This window comes from Sphaerodactylus townsendi, linkage group LG12 (genome assembly GCF_021028975.2).
Source record: "Sphaerodactylus townsendi isolate TG3544 linkage group LG12, MPM_Stown_v2.3, whole genome shotgun sequence".
NCBI classification, from domain to species: Eukaryota; Metazoa; Chordata; class Lepidosauria; order Squamata; family Sphaerodactylidae; genus Sphaerodactylus; species Sphaerodactylus townsendi.
Window position 1 is genome coordinate 39366213 of NC_059436.1, and position 12250 is coordinate 39378462.

The following is a 12250-nucleotide window of genomic DNA, read 5'->3' on the forward strand; positions in this document are numbered from 1 at the left end:
CAGGCAGAAGTGAAGTCTACCAGCTCTCATATAATATACAGTGTTGTCAGGTTTTGTGCAGCAGCGCAAAGTACACTGAAGTATATTGGTCTGTGCTATAAAAGAGGATTAATGAATAGTGATGTTGTCTTACCAGAGTGCACTGCAATCAAATAGCTATAATCTTTTATCTGCCATTTTAATTGTTCCGTTATGCCATGTTTCCTTTTAATAGTTACACTGTTATCCCATCCCTTTTAATTTCTCATCCCCTTTTGTGTTCCCAATTTTCCTCTGCCATACATTAGAGTCCTCATATATTTCATCCTTATAACTGTTATCTTATTTGGGGTGCATAGAACACGGCCATACAGCCCGGAAACCACACAGCACCCCAGTGATTCCGGGCCGTGAAAGCCTTCGACAATACATTGTTATCTTATTTACCTTATGCTGGTCTATGACCGTAATGAAAACTGATTGATTTACTGAAGTGAATTCTGGAAAATAACATTCCCAAGCTCTCTAAGGGCCAATTTGGCTTGGGGATATGTCTGTCTGTCTTTCTGTCTGTCTGTCTGTCTGTCTGTCTGTCTTTCTTTCTGCCTGCCTGCCTGCCTGCCCTGCTCCCAAAGCTCTGCCTGCCTTGCCCTCCGCCTCTGCCTCGCCTGCCTGCCACTGCCTGTCTGCCATTGTTCTGTCGAGACGTCTGTCTGTCATTCTATTTGAAGTGGGTTCATTCATTCACTATTCATTCCACATTCCCACATTCGACTCATTCATTTCAATTCTAATTCGATTTCATTCATTCATTCATTCATTCATTCATTCATTCATTCATTCATTTTGGATTTATATCCCACCCTATCCCAGAAGGGTTCAGTCTTCTCTCCCATGCCATTTTCCTGCATGAGAAACTAGGGACTTCCTGTGGCCATTTTGATTCAGGAAATGGGCATAGGTGAGAGACTGAAACTTCTTCCATGTCGTGCTCCCATATCAAATCAGGCCCCAGAGTCCTTAGGAATGTTAGTTGCCCAATATCACCCTGTTTAGTGTATTGTCGAAGGCTTTCATGGCTGGATTCAGCTGGTTCTGGTGGGTTTTCCAGGCTGTGTGGCTGTGGTCTGAGAGATCTTGTTCCTAACGTTTCGCCTACATCTGTGGCTGGCATCTTCAGAGGTGTATCACAGAGGGAAGTCTGTTACACATTGTGTAACACTGTTAACAGACACCTCTGAAGATGCTACCCACAGATGCAGGCGAAACGTTAGGAACAAGATCCACCAAACCATAGCCACACAGGCCGGAAAACTCACCAGAACCCCATTAAGACCTACTAGGATTGAGCTATACCAGGCTGCCTTCCCTTCCACCCTTGGATCAGTGTCTGGGAAATAGGCTAATTGCTGATGAGAATACTTTTTGGCCCCAAAAAACTGGCATATCCTATACTTTATTGATCCATATCTTTAGTTGACACTAGCTTCAATCTCATTTAGTGAGTGGAGAATGGCATCTGTGGAAACAAACTTTCTACTAAACTTGCTGCATTCCATGAGGGAGCACTGGAGTAAAAGAGCCAAATTCACAAAAATTGCACCCCTTTTTCCAATAGCTGAAGTGCTTTCCACCCATAGGAAAAAAAACCCAGAATCCAAGCCTTTGTATGTAAAATGGAACCATTCGTATATGTGTCGTACTATGTATATATGTATAGTCCTTTCTATTAAAAGGTTGCAACTTTATTATGACCAAACATAATGGGATCAATTTATATGACTGCGTACTGGTGCCTGGACTTGGTTTTCTTTGTGTTCTGCATGCTTAACATGACTTGGCAACCTAGGCATCTAGAAATAAAAAGACAATACTTCCTTAGAACATGTGCAGTACAACATCAAAGACTAAAAACTAGCAAAAACTAGCACTGTCAGCCTCATCGAATAATCCTATTATATAAAAGGCAAGGTGTATTGCCGACGACTCATGTTTTGAAGAGCTATGCAGGTGTGTAAGTGGAGGGGGTAGGTAGCTTTCTGGATGAGACCTGCCAGCCACAAGGAAAAGGCATCAGCTGGATGGGAGGGAGGCAGGCAGGCAGCAGCAGCAGAAACATCTCTGGTGGCCAGGGACAGTTTTACAAGCAGTGGTGGGGACTCCTTGGAAAATAGTAGCCAAGCCTGCCTCCATTTGCCTGCCTGGCTGCTTGCGTGCCTTCTCCACTGTAGAGACAGATCTGGGGCAGCAGCGCCGAGGAGAAGGAGCTGTGACCAATGCCTGCAGGTGCTGGGGAAAAGCAGAGGCCGTTTCCACACGGGCATTTAATGGCGGCCTGGAGATGGCAAAAACGCCGTCTCCAGGCCGCCATTCGCACAGGGGCGCGAAGCTACCTTGTAGCCCAGCGCCAGCCCAGCGCCGCTTAGCCCTTGTGAAGCCAAGCGTTTCCCCAGAGCGCTTAAAAGCGCTCTTGTTGGGGAAACGCTGCCTCGAAGCCGCTGCCCCCTTCAGAGGATCCTCTGAAGATGCCACCACAGATGCAGGCGAAACGTTAGGAGAGAATGCTGCTTGAACACGGCCATACAGCCCGGAAACCACACAGCACCCCAGTGATTCCGGCCGTGAAAGCCTTAGACTATGCTTAGAACTGTCTGCTTTAATTCTCTACCTGCCCAGTGCCTCATTCCCTAGATACCGTGTCTTCCAAATATTTAAATATATGTGGTTTGCCAATTCAGGTATCACATCAAGCCCCAGTTTTCACAAACCATTGTTTGAAAGCCCACTTCAAAACATGGCTTTCTGATTCACGTTTGCTGACCACTTACAAAGCGTAGTTTCTCAGGCACCACACCAACTACCAGACACTTAGCTGGAAGCTTCCCTGAATGAAATGCCAAATAAACCAGCTAGATGAGAAAATGGTAGTAGAACTGAAAGTATATCCGATTTACTCACTTTTTGTAAAATAACTTTATGCAGCCCGAAGACTCTTTCTGTGACCCTTCCTGATTCTCTCACTACATGGGAAATACAGGGTGTTGGCATATCAGATAAAGGTATGTAAATTAGCCCTAATTTGTTTTTGGTGACCAAGTGAGACTCTGCACATAAAATGAGACAATGGGGTGGGCAAATCACTTTAAAAAATAGAGACAAGTGCAGAGGCGTAGCTCCAAGGGAACGGGGGAGGGGTGACGCACGGGTGGGAGCCCCTGTGGGGATGTGGTGGGGGCAGAAGCATTCCGGGGCAGGGCAGAGGACCCACCAGTGCACTCGGCACGTTTTCCTCTTGCTACGCCTCTGGACAAGTGTGAGATGTTCACTGCAGCCATGGGAATCTGGGCGATAAACCAAGAACCACACAGCCTAAGTCCATCACTGTCTCCTATCCAAAACAAAGCATCCAGAGAAGGGTTGGGTTATGCTAAATCAGCACTATCAATTGGCAGCTGTTTGTGTCCTCTGGATTTGGCCCTTGCCTCTACCATAGTACCATTCTTGCTTCCTCCAAGTTTTTAAAGAAAATCCTTTGTGAACACTGAGAAAAATGGTAATGTTCTTTTTGCAACAGGTATTTGCGTTGCAGATGCACTTCAAGTGGAGGTAGTCAAGGACCTTTTCTTAAGTGTGAATATTCCTTACTCCGTTGTTCGAGGAGAACAAATTGAACTGAGGGGATCTGTTTACAATTACAGAAATATCAGAAGCAAGGTAAACCTCTTTAACCAGAAATGTTATTTGGAATGCTTTCATTAAAGGTGCTAGGTATGCCAGGGTTTCATTTGGAACTGGAATGCGGAATCTCAAACGTGTATTTATTAATATGGATTTGAACCTTTTATCTCCAAATCTGAAATGTGAAAGCTTCAGAATTTTTTTTGAATACCTTTTGGATTTGGCAGTTCTTAAATAAACTACTCAACAGAGGAAGAAGAGAAGAGTTTGGATTTATATCCCATCTTTCTCTCCGGTAAGGAGACTCAAGGCGGCTTACAAGCTCCTTTCCCTTCCTCTCCCCACATGAGACACCTTGTGAGGCAGCTGGGGCTGAGAGAGTTCTGAACCAACTATGACTGGCCGAAAGTCACTCAGTAGGTATGCAGGAGTGGGGAAACATATCCAGTTCATCAGATAAGAGTCTACCGATTGTGTGGAGGAGTGGGGAATCAAACCAGGTTCTTTAGATTGGAGTCCACCTGCTCTTAACCAGTACACCACCGTGATTCTCAAATGATGTCAAATGCAAGATATACTGTACTAAATATCATTGTATACAGTCTTGAAATGTTGTCAGATATTTGATACCTTAGAATGTAAACTGCCAAATGGCACCAAATATGTTGAAAGGAATCTCAGGATTCAATGCTTTTAAGATACACTGTTGCCAGGCTTTCTTTCATATAAAGCTTATCCAAGTGAGTGTTCGGAAATGATATTTTAAAACCTGGTGAGAAGTTTGAGGGCACATTTGCTCCGGTGAGGGAAACAGGAGACAAGAGGGAAACCTCAAAAGGTAATAAGCCTTTCAATGTATCCTGATGCACTTCAAGAATCATCTCCATCGCAGGTGAACATCTTGAAAGAAATTCTCAGTCAGCAGAAAGAATTTGCAAGAGACTTGCGAAGTCAAGGTGATTCTTGAAAGATGCTCGCAGGTTCACTTGCAAAGTCACCTGTGATCAAGATAATCCTTGAAGTGCATCGGGATGTATTAAAATCCCTTTTGGGGTTTTCCTTTTTTTTTTATAGCAAGTTAGTGAGCCAGCTGACAAAATGTTCCCTTTCTGGACATATGTTTCAGTTTTGTAAAATTTTCAGTTGTAGAACTGGTGGAAGGAACGTGCCTATTTCAAAGGCGCTGCTGGGAATCAACCAGGAGACACCTGGAAACCAGCCACCACCAGATGCGATGGCCCTCCCAGATGATTAGAGGGTTCTTCATGACACACCTCAGTAACATCCAAGGTTCTCCACACTGGGGCTGATTCTCCACACCCTCAACTTCACACTCCTGAGCGAGGTTAACAGGGAAACTGTCGTGAGAACCTTAAGAGTTGTGGTAAGATCCGAGTTCTTTACTTCAAAGCCTAGTCAACTTGCAGCACATGTTCAGCCAAAGTTCATAATTATGGATCAATTGTGCATAATAGTGACATAAACAAGCCTCGGTTTAGCAGCTCCAGTCAAATGTGATTTCTGCTTGCCACCACTTTATGACCGATGTGCTGCTACCAACTCTTTTGGGCAGATTTCTCCTCCTCCTTCCCCCTTAAGCTTATCTAACGCTTTTGAATGCTTAAAGTGTTTCACATTATCTTCTCTGTCTTTACAACATCTGCACTGTATTGGTATTCCCATATAGTGGCTGAGGTCTAAAGCCACTAAATGAATTTGTGGCAAAGGTGAGATTCAAAGTATGGATACTTCCAGAGTTCCATTTAGTCTTTCTTATTTTTATTACTGTTGATACCCTACCGCTCTCCCCGATTAGAATTCAAGCCAGCTAATGTAATTCTCTCCTCCTTCACTTTTATCGTCATGTGATGGTCTGTACTGGTTTTTAAAAAGTCATTGAAGGGTTAATTTTTCTTTGACTACATTTTATCTTCTCACCAACCCTGAGAGGCAGGTTCGGAGGATTCTGCTTGGCCCCTTCCTTTTACACAAGATAATGCGTTTTTCAAACCACTTTCCCTGACTGTTTGCAAGTGGATTTTACTACATTTCTGCACTTGCGACTCAAAGAGCACTGAAAGCAGTTAGAAAGTGCATTATTCTGCATGTGCGGAATGAGCCTATATTTATTTAAAGGTGATTTAGAAAGCACCATAGCCAGATTGTAGGGATTCCAGCCGGGAGTCTGGATCCTGGTCTGTCACTTCACAGAATCATCCATCTCTTTTTACAGCTGTTCTTGCTGTCAGAAAATTCCTTTTGGAAGACAGACCAGATACAATTTTTATAAAAGACTATTTTGAGCTACAATTAAGCTTTGAAGCTGGATTCTAGTTGTTTTTATTATTGATGTAACAAGATTCATACCCCACCTTTCTGTTGTCATAAGGACTTCTAAGTTCTTGCCAAATTTTATGGCTTATTTTTTAGTTAGCACCAATATGAATGGAGGCAGAAGAATGGCATTCACTGCTTCCTGTTCCTGCTTTTGCAGTTTCTGTGCTAGCTGATGCTTCCCCCCCCCCGCCCCTGTATTTTTATTTCTTGTCAATTTGTTCTACTTATTGACTTTGGTGGGCTTAGATGGGTGTGACTGCTTGATGCTGGCCATTTATACCCTTGTGGTCTCCTTCATGTGGAGCATCCATCCCATTCAGGTTTGGTTTGGTTCTAAGTTACATAGGTGTTTCCCCCTCTTCAGAACTCGCTGCGCTGCAGATCAGAGAAGCCACACAGTTTCCTAAAGCAGGCAAAGTGTGATCTTTTTCCTGCCTGTGCAGTGATGTTTTCTGTGCCTGTGCAGGGAAAGCAAAGCACACCAGGGTGTGTTTTGCTTCATTTGGGTTTTCTGCTCCTTCCCACCTTCCCGCACCCACACAGGAGCAGTTCCGCCCACTCCCCTGCCAGCATTTCCAGGGGATCATTGGGGCTTCTTCTTTTTTTTAAAAAAAATTTTTTACATTTGATTTATTACTCCTAAGGCAAACAACTTCATGGCTGGAAGCAGGGGGCAGACAAAAATGACAGCTAGACTCAGGGGAAGCAGTGGGGCACCTTTCACATATAAACAAGGACACATGGGGAGATCCCACTGTGAAACACAGAACCACACTGCAAACTGTAAGTGTCCAAGGGGCCACTGTCAGTGTTTCATTCAGGTGAATGAATAGACACTAAGGAATTTTAACATCAAAACAGATGGGATGTATGCAATAGGTATACAACTATAACAGTTTAAAATGATTTCTATAGTTTTAAACAGAAATGTATAAACTGATGTACTGAATCATTATTCCCCCCCCCCCCCATTCTTGGGTTTTAGCCTGAAGGAATTAAACAAGAACTGTATGAAGGACGCACTCTGGACCCACAAGGTGTTTACGGTACGGCAAGTGAATTCTTCTCTTCCTACTTAATTGTTTCATTCTGCTGGTTTACATAAGAATCAGTCCGTGTCTATTGTGATGCTGTGGGAATAAAAACCAACAGTTTGGTGACTGTATGTATGTTTTTAAAAGGCTATTTAAAGTTTTTAGAAATCAGATATAAAACTTTTGCCATCCTTTAGCATACTGATTCCTCTAGTTTGCTGCTGCGGCACTACTTCTGACAGCCCATCTCTACTGTTGCCTGCCTTAATACTTAATTATGTTTGATCCCCTACACCACAGGTGTCAAACTCGCAGCCCTCAAGATGTTATGGACTACAGTTCCCATCATCCTCTGCCAGCATGATGCTTGCAGGGGATGATGGGAACTGTAGTCCATAACATCTGGAGAACCAGTTTGAAGCACCTATGCCTCCTGCCACCCAGAACCTGTGGCCAAAATAGGAATTCTGGCTGGGATGGGTAAGCCCCAACCACAAAATGGCTGACATGGGAGGCAGAGCCACCTACACACACAGTGGAAGTCCAAGTGCTGGGAAGAAGAAGAGTTTGGATTTATAACCTGTCTTTCTCTCCTGTAAGGAGACTCAAGGCAGCTTACAAACTCTTTTCCTTTCTTACCCAACAGCTGACATCTTGTGAGGTAGCTGGGGCTGAGGGAGTTCTGAGAGAACTGTGACTAGCCCAAGGTCACCCCAGCAGACTTCATGTGTAGAAGCAGGGAAACAAATCCAGTTCACCAGATAAGAGTCCACAACTTGTGTGGAGTGGGGAATCAAACCTGGCTCTCCAGATTAGAATCCATCTGCTCTTAACCACTACAACACGTTGGGTAATTTAAACAATACACTGAAATAAGAGCGTGACACAGAATAATACCAACATTATGGTGGCAGCTACCACCAAAGCAGTGTTATGTTAATCTGCACAGTCAATCAGAAGCTGTGCAGGGTGAGAATCATACCTGGCCCCTCACACTTTTTGAAGACACTTGGAAGGGACCAGGTAAGATTTTGTCAGGCACCATGGGGCCCATGGGAACCATGCTGGGAACCCTGTCTTACACTGAGAGCCAATGTAGAATAGATGTTAGGGTATTAGATGATGATGTGGGAGACCCCACGTTTGAATCCCAACTCTGCCATGTACACTGGGCCAGTAATACCTGTAAGGTGGCAAACTGAAAACTGTGGCTGACCTGTGAAGGCATGTGGGAAGAGACCGTCCTTTGGGTATGTGGGCCGTAGGCCATGAAGGGCTTTCAATGTCACACCTTGTATTGAACTTGGACATAAACTGGAAGCCAATGAAAATGTTTTAAAATAGGCAAGATGTGTTCATATAATGCAATAAAACCAACATGGAAATGAAGAACAAGTCATCATAAAACCTAGCCAAGGTATAAAACTTCATACATCCCAAGCAAGGCACAAAAGCAGCATTATGTGAATGTTATAATTATGTCTGGCCCTTTCCACACGGGCGGTAAAGAGCGCACCAGGAATGCTAAAAACAGCATCCCTGGAGAGGGGTTTGCATGGCAGCCACCGCTGCATCGCAGCAGCGCCGGCCTCGCAACCCCCGAGCGGTGCGAAGATGCTGCTTTTGCACCTCGCTCCCTCAGTGAGGTTTTTCGAAAGCAGCGGCCTTCCAGCTTCCTTTACCCGTCTGCACAACAGTGGCTGGAGAGCGCCGAAACCCCATCCCTGAACGCGCATCCCCTCGAAGCCTCCCGGCATTATGCACAGACCAGGGGACACGCCCCCCCCCGCCCTGCGACTCCAGAGCTGTCACGCAGGGCAGGGGTGTATCACAACCAGCCTGTGCGACGTGCGCAGAGGCCGGAGGTGACGGTAAGGCGTTGAAGAGACGGTGCAACCACTCGCCGGAGGCTACGCCGTCTTCCCTACCCCTGGGAAGACCGTCTGTGCGAACGGTCCGGGGGTGTGTGTGTCGGCGTCATTTACGCCAACGCACCCCCAAAACGTGGCCATGCGGAAACGGCCTCTGTTTTTATAACCATTTACTGTCTTTTTGAAATGAAAGGTAGATATAAACTTTTAAAATAATTCCTGTTCGTTTTGGAGAGAGCCACTTATACTACCTGAAACTTCTTGGAGAAAGGTGGAATAAACATGTGATAGATAGATGTTAGCATCAATATTAAAACATCTAAGTGAAGTATGTACTTTCTAAATAGTATTGCTGTTTTCCTTTCTGTTTTCAACTATAGGCACAGTAAACAGGCAACAAGAATTTCGACACAGGATGCCATCAAATATGGTCCCTAAAACAAAAGTTGACAGGACTGTGAGTATAAAAGGTAATATGGAGCATACATCTTTTACAACTGCTGTGGCCCATTATGCATGCTTACCTTGGGATTCTTCTCTGCGCAGTGGGCTTGCAGAGGGCTCTCCTCATGTTTCTGAAAGGAATTAAGGGAAGCACTCTCTCCTTTTCCCAGAGTTTTTTTTGCAGAGAGCATTCCAGGCCTGGTTCTCTTAAATCCGCCCATCAAATTATTCTTATAGCTACAGATCTCATATACACTTGGTAGTCCAGACTGCTGACTTATCCCTTTAAGCTGCACTTATGTCAATATTACTGTTTCCAAAGTAATTCTCCCCCCTCCTAAATTGAAGAGGCAAAACAATTCCCTGGACCACAGACTGCTAAAGAGAGGGATTGTCTTAGAGCAGATATTCTCTCTCTCTCTCTCTCTCTCCCCCCTCCCTTCCCTTTCCTCTGCTTCCCTCCCCACAAAACTTCCTGCTGCTGCCACTGGAGGACAGAGACTTGTTATTTTCAAGCTCTCTTTATATCAATATCGTGAAATATCAAGAGAATTAGAGGTCAGTGTTGTGTGAGTGAGCTTATTTTCTGTTAATCGAAGCAGTTGGCAACATGGAAGAGGGGGAAAGGGCTATGGGTGGAGGGAAGATTTTCAGTGTAATGCTGCGCTTCCTGGCAAATTTTCCCACTATGGAGGTGAAGCAAATTAAAAGTCGTACTAAAAGTGGTCTCGCTTGCTGTGGAGAGAATAGAAAGTGAATGTGCACTGTACCGGGTTTTTTCCCCAAAGGAATAGAGGATTCCTACTGACCGCATAACTTCCACTTTGGAAACAAAATAATTCAGAACTTCAGAATCCAGAGAGTAATTTAGATGAGAATTTCAGGGGTGTCCCTAATTTTAAATCTGTGAATGTATTTTCTTCCTGGTGTAATTCTCCTTCTCTAGGACACATTCTAGGTGAAGTGATCAGTACAGCTCTCGATCCAGAAGGGGTCAACTTCCTCACTAACCTCCCCAAGGGAAGTGCAGAAACTGAACTCATGAATGTCATCCCAATATTTTACGTGTATCACTATCTGGAAAGTACAAAGAGCTGGGACATACTTGGCCCTGAAACCATCACTTCAAGACTGAACATGGGGAGAAGGATGAAAGAAGGTAAAATAAGATACCTGGTGGTGTTCTTCTGGGGGCCAGCAAACCTTACAGGAAGTGCAAGTGAATATTATATTCAGCCAGCAGAATACTCATACTGGCTGTGTGTGGAGAAATGCCCCCCCCCCCATATATTATAAATATGAATGGAGGGGGAGGGTTAATATTGGCCCATTCCACACAACACAAATAAAATGTCTCCAGGATGAAAATAAAAACATTCTGGGGAGGAGTTATGCACGCCTCAAAATATCTTGAAATTGCTGTATTTCCTGCTCAAACGTTCTATTTGAAAACAATGAACGAGCATCTTTTTTGCCAAAACATTTTGAAAACGCTTCCTGCTTGCTCTGCAGAGAGTAGGAAACATTTTATTTCTCCTGCCCAATATTTATTTCACATTACTTTGTTCTGAGATAGAAAAAAATGAGATGAATGCTTTTGTAATATTTAAATGCTGGAGGAAGCGACAAGCAAAGCAGCCCTTGGAAGCTCAACTTTCTGTATTCCCCAGGAATCATAAGAATCCAGTCATTCCAGAATAAAGATTTCTCTTACACAATGTGGAAGGATGGTCAGTCCAGTGCTTGGTGAGTTTGACTGCCAGGGAGCTAATTTGGATTTATGTTTTCCTGCAAATACTGTTTTCCAGGGGCCTCTGTGATGAGTGTAGGATAGTGTCGTGGTTAGGCGTGATGGGCTCTGTTCTTAAGGAACGGATTTGATTCCCCACTTCTTCACATGAGTGGTGGACTCTTATCTGATGAACTGGATTTGTTTCCCTGATCTTACACATGAAGCCTGCTGGATGACCTTGGGCCAGTCACCGTTCTCTCAGAACTCCCTCAGCCTCACCTACCTCACAAGGTGTCTGTTGTGGGAAGAGGAAGGGAGGGCGTTTGTAAGCTGCTTTGAGACACCTTACAGTCGAGAAAAGTAGGGTAGACATTCAAACTCTTCTTCTTTTCCCCTAGCCCCAGTGGGAGCTCAGGAGTGGGCAATGGATGACAGTTGCTCTCTCTCTTCCACCCCTTCCTGTCCTTCTTGCTGCATGAAGAGTTCAATGACCAAAGGAGCCCATACATTTAGTTGTGACTCATAAGATAAGAGCTATTAAATATTAAATGCCCTGCATGATAGGGACTGTTAGAGGGGGATGTAGCTTGCCCAAGAAAGTCTGAGGGAACTTTGTGTTAAACTCTTTCAAGTCTCAAACTGAAATGCAGTTTAATGCAAAGAGAAGATAGCATTGCAGGTTCTTCCAGGGCTGGCAGGGGATGATGGGAACTGTAGTCCATAACATCTGGAGGGCCGCGAGTTTGACACCTGTGTTCCAGGGTATCTTGCCAGGGAGATTGAACACATGAAGCTCCATGTGTTGAGGCAGTCTGTTTGTCCAGCTAGCTCTTTATTTTCTGTTTTGATTGGCAGCAGAGGCGTAGCTCCAAGGGGACAGGGTGTACGCCCCTGTGGGGGTGGGGCGGGACAGGGGTGGAGGATGCACCAATGCACTGGGCACTTTCCCTCTTTGCTACGCCTCTGATTGGCAGCAGCTCCCTAATGTTTCAAGCAGATCTCTTTCCATTGCTGGAGATGCCGGGGACTGAAGCTACCTGTAGATCTTGTGTTCTGTCACTGAGCTATGAACCCTTTCTATAAGAGCCATTGCCGTAAACAGACCGCTGGGCATTCTGGGGAAAATTTGCTTGAGAGCCTCACCCCACTGGGAAACTCATTTGAACCAGTTGCTG

At 44.7% G+C, this 12250-nt stretch overlaps 1 protein-coding gene across 1 annotated transcript in view; it reads left to right on the forward strand.

Moving 5' to 3' along the window:
- Positions 1-12250, forward strand: part of C5 (complement C5) — a 66791-nt gene that overhangs the window by 37265 nt on the left and 17276 nt on the right. Inside the window, 8 exon segments of the mRNA XM_048512140.1 lie at positions 2962-3038; positions 3554-3693; positions 4807-4953; positions 4955-5041; positions 6980-7040; positions 9280-9369; positions 10290-10502; positions 11014-11089. Coding sequence (XP_048368097.1) covers positions 2962-3038; positions 3554-3693; positions 4807-4953; positions 4955-5041; positions 6980-7040; positions 9280-9369; positions 10290-10502; positions 11014-11089 — 891 coding nt within the window.